This window comes from Psittacula echo (assembly GCF_963264785.1).
Source record: "Psittacula echo genome assembly, chromosome: 22".
Taxonomy (NCBI): Eukaryota; Metazoa; Chordata; class Aves; order Psittaciformes; family Psittacidae; genus Psittacula; species Psittacula echo.
In genome coordinates, this window is record NC_137758.1 from 6688782 (window position 1) to 6715398 (window position 26617).

At 44.8% G+C, this 26617-nt stretch overlaps 1 protein-coding gene across 1 annotated transcript; it reads right to left on the reverse strand.

Annotated features, from left to right (window-relative positions):
* Positions 1-3521: 3521 nt before the first annotated feature.
* Positions 3522-26328, reverse strand: SLC26A8 (solute carrier family 26 member 8). Its single transcript, XM_080633124.1, is given in 25 exon segments — positions 3522-3753; positions 4879-5057; positions 5189-5243; positions 6477-6479; positions 6483-6520; positions 6523-6706; positions 6710-6796; positions 8271-8420; positions 8509-8601; positions 9659-9728; positions 11359-11465; positions 12002-12097; positions 14021-14098; positions 14178-14291; positions 15193-15340; positions 15710-15782; positions 16002-16155; positions 16833-16997; positions 17746-17778; positions 17780-17904; positions 18775-18891; positions 19598-19664; positions 19668-19737; positions 22712-22961; positions 26211-26328. Coding segments are annotated over 25 exon segments (2637 nt in total). The 5' UTR covers positions 26236-26328; the 3' UTR covers positions 3522-3597.
* Between the last annotated feature and the right edge of the window lie 289 nt (positions 26329-26617).

A 26617-nucleotide genomic window follows, 5' to 3' on the forward strand; every position in this document is an offset into this window, starting at 1 on the left:
TGAGGAGATCTGAAAAGTGTGTGCCTTTAACAGTGAAATGCCATTAGAATGAGAGTATATTAATATTAAATTACTTTGTAATTACCATGAAAAATATCAAACTTTTCAGCAACTGGGCCATTCAGGCCTTCAGCTGTAAGTGCTGAACAACCAACCTGTGTTTTAAGGTACATTCACCTCAGACCTCCCGCAAGCTTTATTCCTCTCTGTAGTTTTGCTCATCATTAGTTTACTCCTAAGAACTCCTCACAGCCCCGTTACAGCACGTCCCACGTTGTGTCAGGCTCTGGCAGGGGCTCTGGCCACCCGTTCCGATCGGGACGCCGGCAGAGGGAGCCCCGGGCCCCGGCTGTGGCCTGGGCACGAACAGCGTCTGCCCAGGTTTAGTTCCTCAGACATGGCACCTTCAAGCGTGCCATGGTGCCAGGTTATAAATATTCCCACGGAGAGGCAGCTGTGCCTGTGTGGAGTTTGGAAGACAGAAAAAAAACCCTTTCCCTAATTTGTCGTTGTTGCTCTGTTCCTCACTACAAACACCAGATGTTCAGCACATCTGCTCTCCTGCAAAGAGAGATGTAAGAAATCAGCAGGAGACCTTGTGATGGGGAGGCAGCAGAAAAGGGCAGATTTCAGCACAACTGCAGCGTTCAAAGTAACACTGAGCAGAAGGACCTCAAGCACAATGGGGTCCCCCTCATACAGCAAGTTCCCACCTCAAAGAAGTCACAGTGTGAGCAATGATGATCTATAGGCAGTCCTCCTGCTGTTCTGTGCTTGTCTTGACAGTTGGTGTGTGCTCACACTGGCTCTGCTCTGCACTGCTGCTGGCCTAGGCTGGGTTTCTTCACGTGAGGACATCAGAGATGGCATGTGGCTGGGTTTGGAAAACCCTGAGGTGAGGCAAGCGTGAGGACATGTATCGTATTCCCTTCAATGGTAGGGAACTGTAGCGAACACTGCAGCCCAAAGGACCTCGTGCACAGGTCAGCTGCAGAGGCAAGTTATTACTGAGCACTCGTGCTCTTGCCAGGTTTCTTCCATGACTCTTCTAATTTGGGACAGAAAAACACAATCTGGGGCAACCCCCAAGAAGGCTGCTGGGCCAGGCCTTAGCAAAGACAGACTCATTTTTCCACAACCAGCCTGGCACTTGTTTTTAAAGCAGAATAAATGCCCCAGACCATGCCCATACGTGACTAGTTTGTCTGGTCTTTCCTCCTTGCTTCCTGCACAGTGCGACACACCACAGCGTGTGGCCATGAGAACTGCTTCTGCCATGCTCTGTGTGACTCCTGAGCTTCCCCACCTGCAGCCATTTACACACCAGAGTAAGACATTAATAAAACAACAGGGGTGTGCGTGGTTATACATGCTTTGCACCACCTGCAATGATAATGTGTATGTTTGAGGATCTGTACCCTCTAGTTCAGTGCAATGGGAGATCTGTCTGGGTTTCCTGCTATGAAAACATTGTGGCATTACACAGGCTGGAAAGGACATGAAGAAGTTGCTGTGTGCCCAGAACAACCATAGCTGTTGTAAGTAGGTCAAGGGAGAACGTCAGGCTGCCTGCAAACACTTAATTATAGACCAGCTTTTGAACCCCAACTTTGTGGCTTTTCAGAGGTGTAAGTGGAGTCCTTGGCCATGAAGTACGTGCTTTGTCACTTCACAGCCTGTGTCCAGGGATTTGTGCTTGGCTGAACACAACAGCTTTGTGTACGGATGCGGGAGCAGGGGTATGGCACTGCACAGATCTCAGGGAAAAGGATTGGGACTGTCTGGAATTCTTCTCAGCAACATATTTGGTTTGCAACAGGAACACCCATAATTTGGACACTGACGTCTGAGTTGTCCCCTGGTGCTCAACTCTGCAGAGTCCTGGGGTAGGGAGGTAAAGTTCAGAACTTTGCTGAATGAGCCAAAAATCCACCAACAACTCTTAAGTTTGTAACAGAGACTTTCTGCCAACAGCCTGGGATGCCATTTCATCTTAAATCAAGGCTGCTGTAGGAGAGCCAACAGAATCTGGAAATTAGGGCTATGCTGTTCATGGGTTTTGTATTACTCTGTTTTGAACAGAGCCCAGAGGACCTTGGCGTGAAGCCACTGTCCAAAACAATGCAGGGAAGCGTATCTGGTTTGAGAATTACTCAATACCATTGGAGCTTTCAGTTTTTCCTGTCTTTCATCCCAAAAGGTATGAAAGTTCCAGGACTCAGTTTCCTCTACCGTAAGCAGCTTCACACAGTAATGTGCACTAAAATCCTTCACCACTGCAGTTTTCACATGCAGTGCTGTGGCTTCCCTTTAGAAACTGCTTGGAAGCAGTAAGAATTTAAATTGAATATATATATATATATTAGTAGAACTCACTGGAATAAATTACAGACAGTTTAATACTAATATTCCTATTAGCCATTGTATTATTGCTAAAATTTAGCAGCCAGGAGCAGCAGAATTCAGAGGAGCCACCTTGCTGTTGCTGCACATCCAGAAACCACATGATAACCAGCAGCAAAAGCCAGATCTGTTCACACGCTAACAAATTCAGCCCAGGACCCAGGATCTGTATGCAAAGGATACATCATTTAAATCCAACTTTGCCCTAAAATAGGGTCTGGATGGTATTTATACACAGTGCAGGCCATTCATCTCAAGTTAATTCACCTGCAGCTCCTCACACTTGGCAGTTTGTGCTATGGGATAATCCTCCAGATGAGGGCAGGGTGAAGCCTTGTGATGTGTACTGCTGGTATAAAACTCTTCTGCTTTCAGGGGAATCCCGCCTTAAGCCTCTGTACTAAAATTACTGCATCCAACTCTGGCCGATCTACAGAAAATACAACTAAGTGGAGTTTTTTATCAAGTGCTAACTGTATCTAAGGCTACAATTTTCCTGCTTCTTCAGAACAAAATGAAGACATTCTCCCATTCTTAACCATTTCAGTAAAGGACTGAAAAACCATGAAAAAAATTAGATTGTTTACTGGGATTTAGTTCTGGTGGATTAGAAAGGGACTGAGGAATAAATAATGGGCAGACACCATGTCATGTTAGGGCAGACAATAGTGTTGAAGAGTAATAATAAAATGTTTTCTTTGAAGCTTCACATCATTCTAAATGCATCTGAGAATACTCAAACTGCCTGCATGTTGAAATTTGGCAGATTAATTTAACTTACTAACCAGCAATAAATATGTAAGAAGTGCTAAGTTAGGACATTTAAACTTCTTCAGAGTTTCAGAAAACAAGTGCAAATAATTTGCTAGAATTAGCTACAAAACTAGGAATTATCTCACACATTGAAATGTTTCTGCTTTCAGCATTGCTGGCTGGAATATCTATTGGAAAATACTTGCAAGTAATAATATAAATGTTGCTTTTTGTTTAGAACAGCAGGATTACAGGAGACATTAGGCTCTATATTTTAAGAACTCTGGAAGAGGAAAAAGAGAAAGAGGATCAAAGGCTGATAAAAATCACCAGAACTGCTGCTTAACTGTACTTTTCTTCTCTCTACTAAAATCCTAACTCTCCAGCAGTTGCAATTCAGGGCTTGCTTCTCTACTTCCATCTCCTCACCCAGCCTGGGTCCTAGAAATCCGATTGATGGGGTTGAGTATGATACTGCTGGACAGAGCTTGGCCCTGCTTCGTTTGGGGCTAAGCATGAAGCATCTTCATGCCAACGTTTGTTGTAAGATTTCTTTGCAGAGAAAAGATCTTTATTCTTCCTTGAGAGCAAACTTCTCTGAAACATAACACAAACATTACTGTAAGCCAAGGGTGACCAAGCTGTTGAGCTGCTCAGGTGCAGCTCCTGTGCCAAAGCACCATCCTGTGCACAGTGAGAAGGGGCCACAGCAGCACACTGCTGGGGGTCTCATCCACACTCCAGCCCAGCTCTATCCTGAGCAGACCCCTGGGGAACCACTGTCACCTCCTGCCTGCTGGCTGCTCCCAACCCTCCCGTCCCTGTCCAGGAAAGGGAGACTGGTGAATATACACTAGAGGGTGACACCACAGGAGGTCAGCATCCTTGTAGTAGACTATTCATAGAATCATAGAATGGCTTGGGTTGGAAGGGACCTTAAAGTTCATCCAGTTCCAGCCCCCTGCCATGGGCAGGGACATTTTCCACTAGACCAGGTTGCTCCAAGCCATGCCAAGATAAGAGAGTTAAACAAGTTTTGCCATGAGCAGCAGACTTGAGAACCCTGTTTTCCTGCAGTTTTGCATAGGTTTTTGCCTTCATTCTTGGTTCCTTCAGCCATAGGACCCCAGCCTGGCTGTACACATAGCCACAGCTAGGTTCTTTCCCTAGGTGGGGCAATTACTGGAACCTTCTACTCAGAACAAGGGCTTTTCCTGGAACTTGTTCTGCCCTGTTCAAACTTGGCTGGGACAGCCAGAGAGCTGAAAAATTATTGCAGAATACAGACAGAAAGAGATGTGCATAAACTTCAGTTCTTCAGGAAGTCAAGCTAGCACTGTCCTTCACTTCCCCATCAGCCCCGAGGGAGCTGGTGTAGTAACCTCTGGAAATGAAACACTTGGGGCTTTTGCTCTGCCCTGGCAGGGTCCTTGCTCTGTCGGAGAAATGGAAACAATTTAAAATGCAAGAGTTTCCCTGCCTCAAAACTCAGCTGGATGCTTTTCCAGCCAGCACACAAAGATGCCTTTCCCCAAACAGGAATACAGGGCCCAAATAAACAAATGGGATTATGGACACAAAAAGGTGAATACCTATGAAAAACCAGAGAATCCAAAAGAGCACCTGCTCTGCCCTATTTCCTCAGCCACATGACAAGGTTTAAGTTACAGACAGGATAATTTAGCAACATGAAGGGCTTAAATGTTAAGCTAAATATTCTACCTCTTGCTGTTCAGCTGGTGGCTCTTCAGCGAACTCTCTCACAGTATGGTTTAGCTCATCTGGCTTCTGATGCTTGTTCAAAGCAGCCAGCACAGCATCATGAAGAGTTAGAAAGAACCTTTCTTTGGTGATACAGCTGTCAAAGAAATCATTCTTCTCAAAGTCTGCTACCATGGAGGCTATAAAAAATGGGGGAAATAAATAAAGTAGTAGCAAAATCACACCAAGCAGTACAGCTAAATCATTTCACTTAAGTTTAAAACTTATCCTTGGAGATAAGTCCATGTTAGTAAACAAATACTGTACTCACAGTGACAGCCAGCTATAAGGACTGTAATGCCAATATTGTGAAACATATGAATGATCTGTGGAAAGAATTCCATGCAGGCATTAGAGCAATTCTCATTACACAAGTGCACTAGAAGGTGAAAGATAAACAAGGAAATAAAACCTCTCTTGTAGTGTTTTATCTCCAAAGAAAACCCTTATTCCTGTATGTCAGATCCTGATTTTGAGTTCAGCATGCAACAGCCATCTACATCTGTATCTGTATGTGTATTTGTATCTGTGTCTGTGTCTATATCGGTATCTGTATATATCTGTAGATCTATATATCTCTCTATATGTATCTATATGTACATCTGTATTACATACATCTATATCATAGATAGTCCTTTAACTTGATATGAAAGGAATCAGATTTCAGAGAGGATAGATTCTCATAGTTTTCTCAATCCCTGACCCTTTGTAATTAAAACATCTCAAAGTTGGTTTGGGGGTTTTATTAAGTCAATTAAACTCGCCATTTCAGAGAAGCACAGAATTTCAGATCATGGGGCTGGAAGGAACCTGGGAAGTCTTTGACTTACCCTCTTCCCCCAGTGGGAAGGTCATTTAATGGGTGGCAAATCAATCTTCAAGGATTTGGGGGGCATTGGCTCAGTCCACAATTATTCCCAATAGGTGTTAGTCTAACCTATTATTAAACACAAATCTTTTTATTTGTGTTTAATTAAACACAAACCCTGAGCTACAGAGTTTTAGGGAGCTGACTAAGAATCCACCTGGAACTGTATCTTACTGAGAAGCACAGCCACATGACATTTATTTTTACTAAAGATACATCTCCATTGGCTCGGATCCCCACTTGAAGACTTAAAAGTCCCAGGCATACGTCAAAGAAAAGGCTAATTAGGGATTAGTAACACCAAAATCACTCTAGGAGAAGACAGCCAGGGGGTTTATATCTGAAAGGACAGCATTTTTTAATTGTTCAGCTAGAAGCAAAAATAAACAGCCAAAATTGCAAAAAACCCAAAGTAGACATTTTTATAAATGCATTTTTAGTTTACATGATTCTAGAGTTGGTCACAATGGAGGACAGGGGTTTGCATCTCTGTTGGATAGTGGGGCTTCTGTTTGTAAAAATAAAGTGGGAATTTATTGATTTCTGAAACTTGATAGAGAAATCTAGTGCTTGTAAAGGTCAGCTGGAAGAGGTGCACACTGTTGTGTATCAGGACATTTTAGGCTAACAAGAAGCATAAGACATTGGGTAAACTTCAAGTTTCACATCTATGCGCAGCTGGGTTACTTACCTGTCACAGTAAATCTGAACCTGTCAAATCCACAAACTGCACCATGGGCAGGGCAGATGCATTGGCTGTTGTTCCTGATCAAAATGTACAGAGGAATTATCGATTGCAGAGCCCGGTGCCTGGCAGGCTCTTCTGTCCTGCTCATTCCTTCCAGTCCTAATCCCGCTGTTAAAGTTTGGGGATGTGTCAGCAGCTCCCACCAGCAACGTCCTGGAGCTGAGTTGGTCTTCCTACTTCGACCAACGTACCAAATTCACTGAAGATGATGAGGACTGGCTGTCCGGGGAATGTCGCTTCGCCAGTTTCTCTCTATATAGTATCTAAGACAGAAAACAGAGAGTGCACCAGTGATTGGAAGAATGGGGCTGAGGAGGTGGGAATTTATTTGCTGCAGGTAAGATAGTGCTATAAATCATATGATCATAGAATCATGGAATGGTTTGGGTTGGAAGGGACCTTAAAGCCCATCCAGTTCCAACCCCTGCCATGGGCAGGGACACCTTCCACTAGAGCAGCTTGCTCCAAGCCCCTGTGTCCAACCTGGCCTTGAACACTGCCAGGGATGGGGCAGCCACGGCTTCTCTGGGCACCCTGTGCCAGCGCCTCAGCACCCTCACAGGGAAGAGCTTCTGCCTAAGAGCTCATCTCAATCTCCCCTCTGGCAGGTTAAAGCCATTCCCCTTGTCTTGTTCCTAAAGGCCCTTGTCCAAAGCTCCTCTCCAGCTTTCTTGTTGGCCCTTTAGGCACTAAAATATTTCTTCTGTCATGGTAAAAAACACATCTGAAGTAACACTAAATATAGGACAAACACAAGAGTATGTGAAGCAGCAAGTTATCTTAGGCAAGGCTCAGATGTGGTTAGCAGAGCACCTTCAGCCACCCTATAGTAGAGTGGTACCTCATTCTTCCATACTGGAATGGCCTGGACTTCCAGTGGCCTGTGATACTGGAATCTGGAACACTTGTGATCTCTACCTTTCAGAAAAGAAAAGAAGACAAAAAGATGGCCTGTGGCCACTGCCCTTCTGGGCAACAGAAAGCTGACCCTTACTGGCTGAGTTCTGCAGACCTTTGATTCATCTGCTTCTTGGAGAGCAGCTGCGCTCAGAACAAACCAATTTAATCATGTTTTCTTTCTTAATAGTTCCTTTTTATAAGGCAAGAAAGGAAAAGCCACTCTCTGCATTTTTGTACTTCAGAAGATGATGTTAAATTATCTACCATGTTCACTTCCTAAGAACCTTGGTGTTGCAGATGTGTTCCTAACCACTGTCTTTCAACCCATTTCTTATACAATGACTTTTACAAATCACATGTAACTGCTTGAGAAATATCTTCTGGAGACTGTCCATTCCATGAAGTCCCTTTCTAAAACATTTCAGAAAATTCAAATAAAAAGTATTTGAGATGAGTGACTCTAGAAGATGCACAGTGGACAATTACAAATATGAGAAATCCTCTAAACATGATAATCTTATGATGATATTTGTAGCTGTCTGAGGTATTTTGTACTTGCACTTGGCAGTGGAAGAAATTCCTCATAAGCAAGGGAGTTCCTCAATCTATAGGGAGAAATAGGAAAATCCCTACTGAAGCACCTAATTCTTGTAGCTGTGAAGAGAATATGTTGAATACTTCAACTGCTGGTTAAATTTGCCCAGTAAGATGAGCTACTATTGCTCTATCACATAAAGTATATGTAAAGAAATACAGGGGTTCAGTACTGGCAAGTTAAGCATGTTTTCTTCAGTAATGTAAAACCAGGCACCTCAGAGCAACAGACTAGATAAATACATTCTTAAAGTTGACCGTCGTTGGAGGTAGAGGTGGGTCATAGACACAAAAACATGTACGATCTTCTCTTCCCATTGTAGTGGCAGCCGGACGATGTGAACTAAAAGCCCTCATTTCACTTACATCTAGAGGCACGGTTTTCATATCCATCTGAAAAAGAAAGGCAGATTTATTCGAGTTTGTATCTCTCTAATGCAGGTTCTTAAAAACTTTTGCTGACTGAAAAAGTGGCATTTACCTTGTTCAACAAATAGGTTTTGAAGCAATTCATGTTGGCAAAAGAGATGGAAGAACAGCATTGGAAGATTTTGATTCCTTCAATCTCCTTTGCCTGTAAAACAAAAGTTGTATCTGTTAGGGTTGTAATTAGCAGAAGCTGGTTTTCCCCTACTGACTGTGTTGTAGCCTGCAGGGTGCTACCCTAAGGATGGAGTCTGGCTGGTCCCACTGTTGACTACCCTGGCAGCGGCATTGGGAACACGCGTAATGGGTTCAAACTGAAGCAGGGGAAGTTCAGGTTAGATCTTAGGCAGAAGCTCTTCCCTGTGAGGGTGCTGAGGCGCTGGCCCAGGGTGCCCAGAGAAGCTGTGGCTGCCCCATCCCTGGCAGTGTTCAAGGCCAGGTTGGACACAGGGGCTTGGAGCAAGCTGCTCTAGTGGAAGGGGTCCCTGCCCATGGCAGGGGTTAGAGCTGGAGGAGCTTTAAGGTCCCTTCAAACCCAAACCATTCTATGGTTCTATGATTCTGTGATTCTATGATTCTCTTGCAATTAAAAACATTCTTCCAGCAGATCTATCACAGCTGACACTTGGCTGCTCTGATATAAAATAAAGCAAATTATTTTTACTTCTCATCACAGAAAGCATACACTATATCTTTGTCTTACTAACCTTGTCCCTACATTAGCCTATTTTTTGCAAACCATCAGCATAGCAACGGGAATGTACCCATATGGCAAAGGCGAAGCTCTCTACTGCTGTATTGCCTACCTCTGCATGGTGCAGGTCTTGAAAACAGGCCCAGCCTGTTTTCCTATCACTGGGAGAACCTGTGAGTCAGTCTAGTACATGGCACTGCCACTGTGAAAACGCATGTAAAATGGACAAAACCAGACTGAGAAAGGCAGGCCAGCAAAAAAGAAATGCCAAACAGCTCTGGAAAGGACAGCAGAGCAGCTTCCACCATGGAGGCAGCAGAGGTGGACAAGGCACTCCAGAGGCCCGAGCAGACTGAGCGAGGTATCTGCACCACTTCACACTGCAAATACTTCAGTGTTCTTCAGAGTTCTGAATCAAATGAACTGAGTCTGAATGGTCACCCCCAGGCATTTAAGGGAAGAAGCTGGATTACAGAGAAAGATGGAACATTTTTTTTTTGTTTCCTCTTACAGCTTTGTAGTTGGATAAACTTCTATAAATATTCGTGTTTGGAATCTGTCCCAGCATCACTGTCTTCATCCTGAAACAAGAGGTTTATTAGGTTTTCACAGAGAACCCAAAAGGTTGATCTCCATTTCTCTACTCTCCACTAGATACACCAACTGTAACTTGGAGGGTATGAGTACAAAAAGTTATTCACTCATATTCAGGGTTCTTTGAGTAGGGAAGCAGTACACAAACACAGCCTTCAGTCACACTGGTGTCCTCAGGAGTGTATAATGTCCCATTTCTAGCTTTGGAACATTTGGGTTATTGTTACTACACTAGAAAGCATGTTCTCTCCAGTCTCCCCACAGCTCTCCTCAAAGATCCATTTGGTGGAGGCAGCCGTAACCTATGCTTGGAGCTGCACATAGGCTGGATCTGATCCAGAGCTCATGCAGAAGCATTAACGCAGGGTTTTGCCTTGAAGGAGAATCTCCCGGTTTGGGGACCATGCTTTGCTTATGGTGCTGCATGATTTTGGGGCAAGTTCTGATTAGTTCGGGACATGAGTAGGATAAACACGTGGCTGGCTGGCTGGTTGCTGGGGAACTGGAAGACAGTGTACCCTGGTTTATGGAAAACTGTTGTCAAGACACTCTATTCAAAGCAATCTGTTTGCAGATAACTTCCCATGCTTTTTTGAGTATAATGCCTTCACTAGGAGGAAATTGATAAGCACTAATGTATCCTGAAGGTACTATGGACAGCAAGGAAACTTAATTGAACTGTGGCTGCAGAAATGCCCTTTCACAATGCTCATTAAATGCCAAGGCAAACCCAAGAGCATAACTGAGCAGAGCTAATACAGTGAGTGTCAGACAGCAACTGAAAGTCTTCCTGGAGGTATCCTCACAGAGCCAATCTCGATCAGATCAGCAGTTCAGTATTTGCAGCAACTGAGTTACTTCCTACCTCTTTCCATGTTGCTTGAGAGGTTTCAGCCTACCCAGAGAAGCACCTCCCTATCATGGCAAATCTCATGAGGTGTGGTTTGGATTTATGAATGATTTTCCTGTTTGGATTAGCAGCTAATAAACTGAGTAATGCATGCCTGGCATAACTTCCCTCCCCTATCACAAACTGAGTTGACGGGAAAGATAAAGCAACTTGGAAGATGCCAGTGAAGACTGAGGAATGTATTTGAAATAAAGGTACAACATCTCATTTTATCCCTATACAAGCGTGTACAGAGATCACCTCTCCTGGCTGGTGCCTACAGTACAATAAGCTGCCTTCAAGAGCATGACACACCTGAAGAAGGGACCATAAACTTGAGGAGTTTACTGGGTGGTGACAGCAACAGGTTAGATATAAGGAACAAGTTCTTCACTGTGAGGGTGATGGGGCACTGGAACAGGTTGCCAAAAGAAGTAGTAAATGCTCCATCCCTGGCAGTGTTCAAGGCCAGGCCGGACAGAGCCTTGGGTGACATGGTCTAGAGTGAGGTGTCCCTGCCTCTGGCAAGGGGTTGGAACTGTACATTCTGAAGGTCCTTTCCAATCCAAACCGTTCTATGATTCTATGATTCTACGAGTAGGTGATCCAGAATGACCTGACTTAAATATTGATGAACATGAAACAGCTTTTTCACTGTCACATGTATAACTCTCTCTAAAACATCAACTCTTAAAACCCCAATATTTTGTTTTAAAAGTTGTAAGTGCCTGTGTAACCTAATGGTGATAAGAAGGAATGCGAATCCTATGGCGATCGCTAAACCCAAATCAAGACCAAAACAAAGCACTGCAGCAAAAGTTACCAGCCAAATAACCTTTGAGTGACAGAGGGAGAGAACATGAGCATTAAAAAGATGAAAAATTATCTCTAACTCAGCCCCAGCATTTACAGATTGCAGACAATATAAAGGCCTGGAAATGGTAATCCGTGAAAAGCTTTGTTGGCACATCTAGACCAACCCAGTCCTGGAAGCAGCTGCAAACAAGGATCACAAATTCCAGTTCAAATCTCGAGACATTTTATCAGGGCCTCAGCAGTTAGGAAAACCCACATCATATTGAGGGTCCTTATGAGAAATCCTGCACAAGAGCTGACACGAGCAGGTGACTCTGTCTGGCACCTTGGCAATTGCCTTCTTAAGGGATCTGGGAAGAAACAAGAATAATTTTTCCCTCTATAGAATGAATTGCAAATTGATTTGAAGAGACAGCAATACACGTTTCTTCAGGACATATTTCGAAGGACCCCTTTCCCAAGGGAATGGCCACTGCTTTGCCCTGCCCTCGTGAAACATCCATTTCTCCCTTTAAGACACATTCCAAATCCTAGGTGGCTTTTCTTGGCACTTATGAAATGATACTTATCCTGTCTCCACAGCATGGGGATGTCCCGAAAATTTTGAAGAAAAGGGGACACGTTAAATACCACGATAGCAGCCAGGATACACTGTGCAAATAAAAAAAAATAACATTTTGTTATTTTCTTGTTTGTAGCCACAAACAGATACCCATGACAACCTGCTTGAAATTCAAATCTCATCATAATTTCCATCATCAGACATTAGGCAGAAGCTCTTCCCTGTGAGGGTGCTGAGGCGCTGGCCCAGGGTGCCCAGAAGCTGTGGCTGCCCCATCCCTGGCAGTGTTCAAGGCCAGGTTGGACACAGGGGCTTGGAGCAAGCTGCTCCAGTGGAAGGGGTCCCTGCCCGTGGCAGGGGTTGGAACTGGATGAGCTTTACAGTCCCTCCCAACCCAAACCATTCTATGGTTCTATGAGTCTATGATTCTGTGATTCTCTTGCAATTAAAAACATTCCTCCAGCAGATCTATCACAGCTGACACTTACAGCTATGTGTAACAGTTCTCTGATCTGCAAACCAACATGAAACCAACATATAATGATTTCACAATTGTTTCTGCCAATACAACTGGACTTCCTCTTGAAATTCTCTGTGTAGTTTCTATTACTGAGTTCTTCTGCAGCACTAGGAGGAAGGCCAACACTATCTGCAGCATTGCGAGTTGCTGTTTCAAAGAATGGTTTCAATTAGCACAGGCAGTTCATGGCCAGATTTAGGAAGTTGTCTGACACCATTTGTTGAAACAGACTCTTAGCAAAGAGGAGGAGACTGAAGGGAAGTAGATGGTTAAATTCTGTTTTATCAACTAGTTTCAGGAAATGGATTTATTTTCCCATCTGACAAGGAGGCCAGGAAAAAAATGTCTGGAAGTGGTTCCCTAAGAAAACTTACTGAATAAAAGGAAAGTCTAGATACAAATCTGAGGGAAAAGTGGGAAACTGAGTACAGTCAATAATCCACAATAACAAAATGTTTATGTGTATTGCACTGGCAATGCAAAATCCACAGAAGGCAGTTTAAGACTCCATGGTTTTAAAATAAACCTCAAAGACTGAGATAGAATCAGAGCTACTAAACCCAAATTTCCATTTGAAAAATTTTATTTACACTAAAGATTTTGAAGCACCCATCTTGGAACTGCTTATAGTGATAAAGTATTGTGTGCAGTTCTGGTGTCCTCAACATAAAAAGGACACGGAACTGTTGGAACAAGTCCAGAGCAGGGCCACGAGGATGATCAGGGGACTGGAGCACCTCCTGTATGGAGCCAGGCTGAGAAAGTTGGGGCTGTTCAGCCTGGAGAAGAGAAGCTGCGTGGAGACCTCAGAGCAGCCTTCCAGTATCTGAAGGGGGCTACAAGGATGCTGGGGAGGGACTCTTCATCAGGGACTGTAGTGACAGGACAAGGGGTAACGGGTTCAAACTGAAACAGGGGAAGTTTAGATTGGATCTAAGGAAGAAATTCTTTACTGAGAGGGTGGTGAGGCACTGGAATGGGTTGCCCAGGGAGGTTGTGAATGCTCCATCCTTGGTGGTGTTCAAGGCCAGGTTGGATGAGGCCTTGGGTGGCATGGTTTAGTGTGGGGTGTCCCTGCCCATGGCAGGGGGTTGGAACTAGATGATCCTTAAGGTCCTTTCCAACCCTAACTGTTCTATGATTCCATGTGCAAACGCTTCAAGATGTGAAACTAGAAGTGAAACACAGTGTTTAACTTACAGAGACTGGCAGTGAAATTGCAATCCAGTTTTAGCCCATGAAGTTCAGCTTGTACTGATCAGTGAGAGATGGGAGAGAGATGACATGCCCATTACCTAAGATGCTGGCCTGCTGAAATTTAGGAGTGTTTAGAGTCATTGCTTTGGTTTGGCCCATCCCTGAAAATAATTCACTCTAGAGCCTGATTAATCCTTAACAATCCAGAAAAATCTTCATATTACACTTAGAAGAACCTTCATTTTATGCCTCAAAGTAAGTAGGCTGCTGCTGGAACTACTTCAGGTTCACTTACATTAGGTATCATCTGGAAAAAGTGTCCTAGCTTCAGTGCAATCACCAGCATCACACATGCTCCAATCACTGCTGCTAACTGAACAGAAATCCCACATCAGACAGGCCTGATGGAACCATTTACTTCCTTGTAAGTAAAGTCTGGAAATCCAACTCACCTGTGTCCTTCCACCTGTCCTCTCCTGAATGACAGTTCCAGAAATAGTACAGCTAACAACAAAGCTTTTGAAAAATGAGCTGCAGATATTGCATAGCCCCACAGCTATGAGCTCCTGTAAAACAGACACAGAAGGAAGCGCAGAAAACCCCAAACAAGTGACTTACCTTCATAGAAGTTGCTTATCAGGAATTCCTTTCCTTTTGCCCACGCTTACTGATTGTTCATCTGTGCTGCTAAGCTCAGGAAACCTTCTGGAAAGCAGGGCTAAAGGACCTCTCTTAAAACACAGCTGAGTGTTGCATGGGCCAAACAATTCAGTTCCTTCTTTCAAAGAAACCCACCTAGAACCCCAAAGCTATGAAGCACTGACTTTTGAGCTGCCAAATGGCAGATCTCAGTACACAGCATAGTGCACCTGGAGAAAAGCTGAGTGGAAAAGACATTCCCTTTGTATCTATCCCCAGAGGCTTTGGGAAGTCAGGTCAGCTTCCCTACTGGCTTAGTTCCATTCTAGTGAAGATCCAATGCCATCATAACAAGCTAAACATGCAAAACACCTAATGCTCGCTAACTCTAGCACACTGGAAGCTAACATGATTTTAGCTTAAAAGCCTCTCAGAGCAATCACTGAGCAGAGAATCCATATACTGGCATAGCAGCCACATATAGAGAACAACTACAGCTGCTCTGACCATTTACAATTCCAGCTATTATGCTTTTATAGTCTCATGATTCATGAGAGCAATGGTCCTCCATGGTCAGTTACAGTACTACATGTGCATGAGATTCATCTCAATCCCTGTGAAGATACAAAAGCCTCTTGGTCAAAGGCAGACGTGTTTTGGCCTTCATATTACTGGCTTATAACATTCACTTTCCATAGGAAAGGGTAACAAGTTGTTACAAAACCATCATCTGGCATATCCATTTGCATTTCTACCACTGTCAGGTAGTTAGTGGCTTTGCAAATCAAATTCAGCTTGTTTCTTCTCCTAGGAAGTACATGTTCTCACCTGATTGCTGGCGATACGGTAGCTGTGAAGTGAAGCATACTTCTCCCCAACAAAAACAAGGAGGAAATAGCTTACAATAGCAATGGAGAAGGCATGCAGTATGACCTTGTTCAAGTTTGATACATCTGGCACTGTAGGAGGCAGAAACCTGCAGAATCAGAGAACAGATGAGTTTAGACCTGAGCTCTGTCCACAGTAACTCCAAATCCAGGATCACCATCACAAGCACCTCGCACCCCACACAAGATGCCCTCAGTCTGTAAGACTTGTACCTCACGCAAAATGCAAATTCCTTTCTCTGTGTGCTAAACAAAACCTGAATCTAATGCAGAAAAATGTTGATTGAATTCTACGTATGCTCGGAAATGCTGATGCAATTAAAACTCTTGAAAGCTATTCCTTTAGTTGTATGTCCCAATAAAATCAACCCACGTCAGATTTCAACAACAGGCTGAAACATCTATGATCTCTTTCTTATCTCAAAAGTACAACCTCATAAACAGCACAGGTAACTAACCTCTGCGGAATCATACTGACCACAGCATTATTAGATTCAGCGTGAAGATGAATGCAATTAGAAATAATGGTTACTGTGATAATCTGGGAAAAAACCCAAGAAGCAATACCAGAGATTAGACAGCATTTGCTCATGAAGCTGTGCACAATCTATGAAAAGCAGTTAATTCTGTAGGCATATTTAAAGGACTTCAGCACAGAATTGGTGTGCAAGGAATATGTGAAATGTTTTGTGAAATAAAATATATTATATGCTCTGTTAGTAGTTATTGCAGTGGCATTCTGAAGATCACTTGTCAAGAGAAGCTCCATAGGAAATGCCATAAGACTACGTTTATAAACTATCCTGAGTGATGCGGTGCCTTGTAGTACAGCCATGCTAAGCAAAAATAGCAATATGCTGGTGACATTAGCCTTTGGGATAGCCAGGAAGAAATGATATGGATTCTGAAAAAGAACCATCACAGAGCGGATCAGAGGCAGATACTACAACTATGTTTATACTGCAGGAGATTGACATAGGCTGCCCTGACACTTGAACTCATCCTCTCTGATACTGTGGGATCTTCAGTTAGAAAAAGAGAGATGCTAAGAGCATTAAAGTATTAAAAATAAAATCTATCTTGTCTATCTGCAGATACAGATTTGCACAAATAGCTCAGATCTACTACTGTCATTCTTCTCTCTTCTACAGTACCTTCCTGTCAAGCTGATTGACATTATTAAAGTAAATGAGAATGAGTTAGCTTTACCTTGTCTTTAGCTTAGAGTCTGCTGCTTATTTGTCAGAAAGATACTGTGTGCCCAACAGCTTGCCCGTGATCATCTATAGGAAAAAAGTACCTTTTCCTCTAACCTTTGCCTTACTACAATTATAGAGGTGCTGAAAATACATTCTAAAACTATGTAAGTAATTAAAATATGCACACAGCCTTTTCTTCTTGCATCTCACACAATAAGCTCCCTACACAGTTCAAGCCACCAGGAAGGTGAAGTAAACCACAGCTGAGCCTGGCACAAATATCCCTTAGCAATCAGCAGAATAGAATTGCCTTCACTTTCTGAAGCTATTCTTTTCCTTCCAAGAAACATTCATTTCTTTGACTAATAATGAATTGACTCACATAGAAAATGTCCAAGGGGCTCGCAGGGATGTCAAGCACGATGTCAAAAATAAAGGTAAGCTGTGCTACAATGACATGCACTGCTGCTGCAGTGAGGCAAGCATTGATGAGAGTCTTCGGCATGTATGTTTTTACAAGCCCCAGGCAACAACAGCCCAGCAGCAACTGCATAGAACAAATGAGAAGCGAGATGTGATATAATTCTCAATGTTCAAACCCACTCTTCTTGTTTTCATGTGACTCTTCACTGCCACACATAGAATCATAGAATCATAGAATAGTTACAGTGGGAAAGGACCTTAAGATCATCCAGTTCCAACCCCCCTGCCCATGGGCAGGGACATCTCACACTAAACCATGTCACCCAAGGCCTCATCCAACCTGGCCTTGAACACTGCCAAGGATGGAGCATTCACAACCTCCCTGGGCAACCCATTCCAGTGCCTCACCACCCTCTCAGTAAAGAATTTCTTCCTTACATCCAATCTCAACTTCCCCTGTTTCAGTTTGAACCTGTTACCCCTTGTCCTGTCACTACAGTCCCTGATGAAGAGTCCAGCCCCAGCATCCTTGTGGACAGTTATTTTGAACACACCATTTTCATTATGCACAATTAAGTAAGACACTGCCAAACCAAAGCAGGAGCAGGTCACATCAAGTGTGTGAAGTTATGCAGGACTACATAAGGGTCCACGTATTGCAGAGCACATGAATCTTAAACCTACCGTATCTTTTCCACACAACACGACAAGAGACAGACCTTCCTGTCCCACTTTGCACAACATATGTATTGAAATATGCTGAGCTCAGTATATGTGGTACGAATATGCAAGCAGTTCCAATCCTTCCATTTGTATGAAGAATGCACATAAGGATACATCAATTAAGGATATAAAATAGATTCTTCCTCTACCTGAATGATGCCAGTCAAAAATGTTACTGATGCAATTAAGTGCCAAGGCCTGAGAAGGGTCTGAGTAGTTGTCTGGTAAGCTATTAGAGGACAAGGTTTGGTTGAAATCAAGAGTCTTCAGAATGTTTGTTGCTGCCATATTTAGGATGCTGAATGAGCCTGGAACCAACAGAACAGAGAACAGAAAATGGAACTGCATGACATGTTGCAACAAAGCTTTATCTTAGACCCACAAAACCATCTCTTCTCTCCTCCATATGTCTGTGCAGTATGAAACAGTCTATTCTTATTTATATATATATTCCAAATGTATATAATTAATTTTTACTGTTTCTGAGTAAGTACCTAAAGTTTTCGAAGTCCTGTCTGAAAATGCCAGATTCCTACCATTTTATAAATGAAATCTTCGCTTTGTCAGATGCACAACAAGAAGATTTTGATGTAAAGTATAAAAAATTGAGCTGTCAGGAAGAGTGAAAAACAGAGAAAGATCTGCCACATTATCTAAGAGGCCACAGCTCCCTGTACGCACATAGTATGATAACGTGAAAGGCCTCCTCACAAGTAATAGCATTTTAATAAGCTAGCTTCTGAATAAATCAAGAGTTCAGTCATGGCAAGAAACTGCAGGTAGAAGACCATGCAGAAGCCCAGAAGCCAAATCATTATTCACATCCTGGGGGTAAATGTGAAGGAGCTTCCACTGGTCCTTTACGTAGGAGCCACGTCTGTGACACTCCAGCATCTCCCTTGAGCCGGTGTGTGTGACACAGGAGCTAACACATCCTCAGAGGTACAAAGGACCTCAGAGCTGAAATGTGACTGACTTGGTGGAATTCTCACTACAGATGAGCTGCAGAAGTGGAACAATGACGAACTGAGAATCTTTGGGTCTGGATTCTCACCTCACCTAAACAGCATCCACCTATTAGATGATACAGATAGGATATCTCACCTGCTTTTTGAAGCAGCACTGAATAGAGTCTCCAAGCCCTGCAGAAACATTTCACAGGACAAAACAAAACTCACCAATCGAGATATGATGTGAAGTCCCAAATATAACATATGTTATGGAGCAGCAGAATGCAGAAAGGAAGCCATTGGTATTTGGCAGAGGTAACCTGGTCAGCCAAACTCCCAGAAGCCCTGGAAAGCAAAAATCTGTTTCTAAAATCAAGTACATTGGGAAGGTGCTCTATCTTTGGTTACTATTTTTAAGGAAAATTTTGCTGATAAAAACCTGACGAACTTTACAAAAATCCCAGTTCAGGACCCGATAAAGCCAGGCCAGTTAACAGCTATTGTCTTACAACACAGTCCTTGCTAACTAGAAGTCACAGAATCATAGAATCCCAGCCTGGTTTGCATTGGAAGGGCCTTTAAAGCTCATCCAGTTCCAACTCCCTGCCATGGGCAGGGACACCTTCCACTAGAGCAGCTTGCTCCAAGCCCTGCACAACCTGGCCTTGAACACTGCCAGGGATGGGGCAGCCACAGCTTCTCTGGGCAACCACTCTTCGTTTAGGCCACCTATTAGCAGAGGATTGTGCATGTGAGTATCTAACAGACCCGATTTTGCAAGGCAGATTTTAAAGACCATGTTATTTTGTGTGAAGTATAGGAAAATCCTGCTATTAGTTTGTATTTTGAGCAGTGTCCTATCCTTGAAATGACACCATGTAATGTCTGATTATAGAAAAGTTCTCCTGCAAATATGCACATAAAGAGGTTAATGATTTAAGGAACTTCCCATGTAACCTGATGATGTTAGAACAGAAGCACACACAGAAGACAGATTATGAAAAGTATGGTATACCAAAGGAAACTAGTGTGGTTTTTTCTCTCTGCCTACCTTGAGGAATCTGAAACATCCCAACACTTAGGCCTGCATGTAGATCCCTCATGATCCATTCTCTGAATCAATAGGAAAACAGCCAGTTCAGGATAGGGAATATCATGAGTATCATCTTTCTGAACCTTTTCCAGGAGAATCTGAAAAGAACCAGATAAGCTAAGCCATAGGCAATGTCTTTTACAGTCTCTGCAGTGCTTTTGCACAGGCTCATGCTCTGCACAGAAGCCACACAGCTGTGGTAGCTCTCTGCAGGCACGGTGTCCTGTGAACCACATAGGCATCAGCCTTCCATGGATCCAGCTGGCACCCCACATGGATCCTACACAGGCACCCCCCTGCCTTTGCATGCCATTCAGATGAACTGCAAATACTCTCATGTGCATTCATATGACAGTCTGTCAGTGTCGAATGTATCAGTTACTTGACCTCATTCACACCATAGACAAATAGGAGATGGTGTTTTGATTCCTCCTGTCCTGAGCTGGAAGAAAAGCATACAAACACCACATTGGGGGTGGCAAAACCATACAAACCTACCCTATCTCCAAAAAAACAGTTCAACGTTTCCTGTATGACATGATTGACTAAGGGGATGGAAGCAGGACTTGGCTATGTGCTTTAGTTTGTGGATATGGTTTTGAATCAGAATTTCCAGTAGGTAAACTGACTAACCCCACGACCCCATGCTCCTTCTTCCCCTTTTCAATCCCTTGGCAATGTTGCTGATTTTCTATTTACAACCCAAATATAAGTGATGTAGTATCTGCCCAAGGCTCCTGGCTGCTTTGCCCAGTGGCTGTGGGGATTGACCCAAGCGACATCACTTTGTTATCAAAGGTGACTACACACTGCGCTGACAAGCAGATACAAAATGGAGAACAGGGGAAACACGTGAGATAGGGAAGTGGAAAAAAAACAGGGAAAAGAGTATGAGGTAGCAAGGCAGACACAGTTCTTCAATCACAAGTTGCAGGAGAGAATAAAGAGATTTTCTTATTTAGCATCGAGTGCAATGATAAAGTTTCCTATAATATTAGCTATGACTTTAGAGCAAAATTCTCCCTCTGATAGCTGGGCAAGACTTATTTTATTGCACAGGTGCTTCTGGGTGGACAGACTTTTAATTCTAGATCACGTCGTAATTCTAAACAATTCAACCTTTTTGACCAAGTCATTTTATTTCTTTGACTCAAGAACTCCATTCAATCCAATCAGACAGCACTGGAACAGAAGGCTATTGCACAATTTGAAGGATCTCACTCTTACAGAAATTAATCTAGATGACAAGTCTTCCTGCTAAGTGAAAAGTAGAACACACAATAGCAACTCAAACCATGGCTCCGTTTGCCTTCACTTATCACCAGGAAATTACTTTACAGCAGTGTAAGTCAGACGCGACCCATAGTTTTAGGCTGCAGTCCCACACAGAGCTGTGCTGATGTAAGAGCTAGTTATACAGAAAGAGAGAGGTCTGGCCCTCCTACCTTCCTTTCCCTGTGTGGTCCTGTCCCTTCTGGCACAGCAAGCTGATAGATTAGCTCACTACACCTTGCGGAACCTCACCCATAGTAGACTTGAGTCTCAAGTCCTGCCAGGGTCTCAAAACAACGGTTTAATTTTCAGTGTATGTTCAGTGTACATGCTGAAACAAAGTCCAGATAAATGATGAATTGGAGATTTTGTATTTACTTTCTTAGGAGGACTTTGTGAAGTAGATATAGCCATAACCATTGACAGTCCACTCTGGATACAAAAAGGGACTCAGAAAGACAACTGAGGTATTTGTTGTCATAGAATCCCAGAGTGGTTTGTGTTGGAAGGGACCTTAAAGCTCCTCCAGCTCCAACCCCTGCCACGGGCAGGGACCCCTTCCACTGGAGCAGCTTGCTCCAAGCCCCTGTGTCCAACCTGGCCTTGAACACTGCCAGGGATGGGGCAGCCACAGCTTCTCTGGGCACCCTGGGCCAGCGCCTCAGCACCCTCACAGGGAAGAGCTTCTGCCTAAGAGCTCATCTCAGTCTCCCCTCTGGCAGGTTAAAGCCATTCCCCTTGGCCTGTCCCTACAGGCCCTTGGCCAAAGCCCCTCTCCAGGTTTCCTGCAGCCCCTTTAGGCACTGGAGCTGCTCTCAGGTCTCCCCTTCAGGAACCTTCTCTTCTCCAGGCTGCCCCAGCCCAGCTCTCTCAGCCTGGCTCCAGAGCAGAGCTGCTCCAGCCCTCGCAGCATCTCCATGGCCTCCTCTGCCCTCGCTCCAACAGCTCCACGTCCCTCTTGTGCTGCTGCCCCAGAGCTGGATCAGGACTGCAGGGGGGGGTCTCCCCAGCACGCAGCAGAGGGGGAGGATCCCCTCCTAAGTCAAACTAAACTGAAAGGGAAGGTGATGAATGGGCATCCTATTTTTTATCATATTTCCCTTGCTGGATGAACATCAGGAATTTTCCTGTGCTGCCAACAAAGCAGCATAGGAGTCTCACTGCCAAGTTGAGTTGCAAGGTAGCTGCAGGCTACATTTTGGTGAGTCTGCAGGACTTCTATGGCAGAAGAGATGCTTCTACTACCAGTATAATGCCCAAAAGAGAATTTTGTCAGATAGGAAAATGGGGCTGTAGAAGCTTTAATGCCTTAATACCTTGGCCTCACCCACTCTCCTCAATAAACACAGGAACATAGCTCCAAAATAATGAAAAGCAGTTCAGTCAACCTCAATCATACCATGGTGCAACCGTCCGTGTCCTCAGCTAAGAGGGAACTGAAAAAGGCTCTTGAAATGTAAGAAATATCGAAAGGCATAAATCAGAAAACAGCAAACGAAAGCCTGTGTCTGACAGAAGCACTGGATGGAACTACAACTGCTGGCAGTTTCTCTTTACACTTCATCTATTCTTCTCTGAAATAATCCTGAAGTGAACAGACACTACTGCAGATTGCAAAGAGGACCTTTGGTACTGCAGCAGTCTTTCACGCTTCAGGTGGAAGCTGCTGTAACTGGGTGTTCTGCTTTGGTTATCAATCAGTGCAGTTCAGCATTTTAGTTAGCATCTTTTTTTTACAATTGGGCTTGAAGATTCCCCTTGGTTTCTTTACCCCTGCTAAAATCCTAGCATTGAACTCACCTGCAATACAGCCGTCTGTTCTTTCTTGAGATTTGTAGTTCTCTCCCCAGGGCAGAGGGCACTTTTCTTTCACAGTTTGCCTGCAAGTGCTCTTCAGTCTGTATTTCTCTTTGGACCCTGTAAGCTGCTGGTTGCCTTCCAGTGTCCGTGGTGTCACTGAGCGCCAAGGCTTCCTTGTGACCACAGTCAGACACATATAAAGGAACAGCAGATGCTGGAGACTGCAAGAAACACCTTCTTGGCACTGAGACTGGAAGAAAGAAACAGGGTCACTGATGAAGTATCTACTAAACCCAAAACAAAATTGTAAGTGATCAGTACATCCCAACATAAGTCCTGTGAAGCCAGTAGTTACAGCAGGGATAAGCAAGGCTCTGGAGACTGAAATCCATGAAAGACATGCTGCTCTTGGGATCAAACAAATCAATTGCCAAATCAGTTGTAGGAATACTGGGTCCTTCCGGAACTTGTCTTGTTCCTACTTTTCCTAGGGAAAAGCAGCCTGCATCCCCTCTGTTTTGTGATCCCAAAAGCAGGGCCGTGTTTAGGGAACTAAATACAGTCACTCTCCATAAACTTATCACAGCTGAGGAAACAGTTTGAATTCTCCTTGTTTCCAATCTTGGAGTAGAAAAAGGTTGAGTCTGAATCATACAGAGAGCAGCTAAATCTGTGGCACAACTTGCTGTGTGAAATTGGCATCTGATACCATTCAGGTTTTTAAATCCTGAAAATGACTGACTTGCGTTCCTTAGAATTTTAGTATCAGGAAGGAGATCTGAATTCAATCACTGTCACTCGGAGTAGGTAAGATGTGAGTTCCCAAAGTGAATACTGAGTAAAGTAAAGGGCCAGTGCAAGAGCAGATCTAAGACAAAGTTCTTATGCCAACAGCGGAGGCAGAAAATAAATTCAAATCCAGAGCTACCAAGTGAAAGTACATTTAAGAAGGGTGGTGACATGTAGCAACATATTTTTTCTATGGGCAGAACTAAGAAAGAGGAAATACAAAAAGGCTGCAAGTAAGCAATTGAGACTCGTACTCAGAATGCAGTTTAAGTTTCGAGTAAAAATATCATAGAATCATACAATGGTTTGGGCTAGAAAGGACCTTAAAGCTCATCCAGCTCCAACCCCTGCCACGGGCAGGGACCCCTTCCACTGGAGCAGCTTGCTCCAAGCCCCTGTGTCCAACCTGGCCTTGAACACTGCCAGGGATGGGGCAGCCACAGCTTCTCTGGGCACCCTGGGCCAGCGCCTCAGCACCCTCACAGGGAAGAGCTTCTGCCTTAGATCTAACCTGAACTTCCCCTGTTTCAGTCTGAACCCATCACCCCTTGTCCTATCCCTACAGTCCCTGATGAAGAGTCCCTCTCCAGCATCCTTGGAGCCCCCTTCAGACACTGGAAGCTGCTCTGAGGTCTCCACGCAGCTTCTCTTCTCCAGGCTGAACAGCCCCAATGTTCTCAGCCTGGCTCCATACAGGAGGCGCTCCAGCCCCTGATCATCCTCATGGCCTCCTCTGAACTTGCTGCAACAGCTCCATGTTCTTCTTACGCTGGGGACACCAGAACTGCACACAGGTCTGCAAGTGGGCTCTCATGAGAGCAAAGGGGCAGGATCACCTCCTTTTACCTGCTGGTCTTGCTCCTTTTGATGCAGCCCAGGATATGGTTGGCAAATCATTGGGATTTAAGTTTTCTCCTCATATTTAATTTCCTGACCCACCAGGATCAGTTTGTATAGGTCTAATGCTTTGCACCACTGAGATCTGCTACTTCTGATCCAGCAACTCAGTGTAGTATTTACTGTCTTGTGAGACATCCACCAACACATACACAAGTCCCAGTCATTCTAAACCACACAGATTTAGTAGTAAGCAAGTCTCAAACACCTTCCATAGGGCACAGCTTCTCCCTCTTTTTACAGAGGAGATAAATCAATGTCTTTCACAAATGAATTTAAGAGCCATTTCATTCATTAGCTTTTCATACCCAGTCTACACATTTGAAGCCTGAGCTGTTTCTGGTATTTTTGAGCACCATCTCCTCTTTTCAAGGCAAGGTAATACAGGAAGCAAAATTAACAAGATGCTAGAGTTTGCAAAGTGAAGGTATTGAAAAGGCACACCAAGAAGTAGTTCTTTGTTAGATGCAAGCAGTGGTAATGTACAGCTTTTCACTCCTGTTATTTGGCCTTCAGTGATGGCTCGCAGCAGCAGAGGACAGGGTCCCACTCTATTATGCTGCACAGAGAAGGGTTTTGCTGTGGAAAAATGAAGTTTTAAAAGCAGAATATGTTTGTCCTGCACAGGACTGTGTTATTGACGAGTCAAGCTTGAGATCAAAAGTGATGTTTTCTTAAACACAAATCCCTATTTATTTGCTGTAACATTCCTGGCCTGGATCAGCACCAGTGCGGCAGCAGGGCCAGGGCAGGGATTGTGCCCCTGCACTGGGCACTGGTGAGGCCGCACCTCGAATCCTGTGTTCAGCTCTGGGCCCCTCACTGCAAGAGAGACATTGAGGGGCTGGAGCGGGGCCAGAGAAGGGCACTGGAGCTGGTGCAGGGCCTGGAGCACAGTGTGATGGGGAAGGGCTCAGGGACCTGGGGGGTTCAGTCTGGAGAAGAGAAGGCTCAGAGGGGACCTGATCGTTCCCTGCAACTGCCTGAGAGGAGGATGGAGCCAGGAGGGGCTGGGCTCTGCTCCCAAGGAACAAGGGATGGGACAAGAGGAACCGGCCTCAAGCTGCACCAGGGCAGGTTTAGATGGAGCTGAGGAACAATTCCTGCCCCAGAGGGTGCTCAGGCATTGGAACAGGCTGCCCAGGGCAGGGCTGCAGGCACCGTCCCTGCAAGGGTTCACACCCCGTGGAGATGAGGCCTCAGTGCCATGGGTTAGGGGTGGCCTTGGCAGTGCTGGGGTAAGGGTTGGACTGGATGAGCTGAAAGGGCTTTTCCAGCCAGATTCATTCTATGATTCTGTACTTACAACCTGGTAAAGACACCATGGGCTCCACACAAAAACATGCATAACCTGTAGCACCTAACGACTTCATGAAGTCTTAGACATGTACTTGAAAGCAAGCACATACCTCTCTTTGATACTGCAAGGCCTACCACAGTATTGTCTATTCTGCAAACACAGAAAAATCAGGGCAATCTGGGCAGGTAGAGCTTCACTCTCCCCATTTCTCCTGGCTTGCAGCCACTGGTATGGAACAAAGTGTCCTCAGGAAGAGCTTGTAAGACCTTATAAGCACTAGATCTACAATTACCCTGATTTACAAGGGCCGGGCTGCTGCTCTGTAGGGACCCCGCCAGGTCACCCTGCGCCTCAGAAAGGTTTACCTGTTTTCCTTATTTTTTCTTAATTAAAGCATACCCTGCAGGGACAGTGCGCAGGGAAGCCGGGCCGGGCTTGTGAAAAGGCGAAAGAGGGGCTCCAGATCCCCAATTAGAGCTTAATTGCACCGGAAAACGTTCATGCAAGACGCACCCCAGCCTTGAAACCGCTCCGACATGCTCCGCCCCAGGCCCCGCCCCCTTCGCCTGGGCCACGCTCCCGCATAGACCACGCCTTCCGCCCCTTTCTCGCGAGAGGCCGCCGCGCTGGTTCCATATTGGGTCATCTCTGCGCTGGGCGCCTCAGCTCTCGCGAGAGTTGTCGTGACGGGCGGCTGCGCCCCGCTGTCGTCCGGCGGGGGGGGTGGGGGGGTGGGTGTGAGTGTCGGGGGGGCGGAGCGGGGGGGCGGTCGGTGTCCCCGGCCCAGCCCGGGCTGCGCTGCTCGGGGCGGGGCGGCGGTAGTTGTGGGTGAGCTGCGTGCTGCGTCCCGCCGCAGTGCCTTGCCTCAGCTCACCTCACCTCACCTCACGGGGTTATCCCGCCCCTCGCTGCTCTGGGGG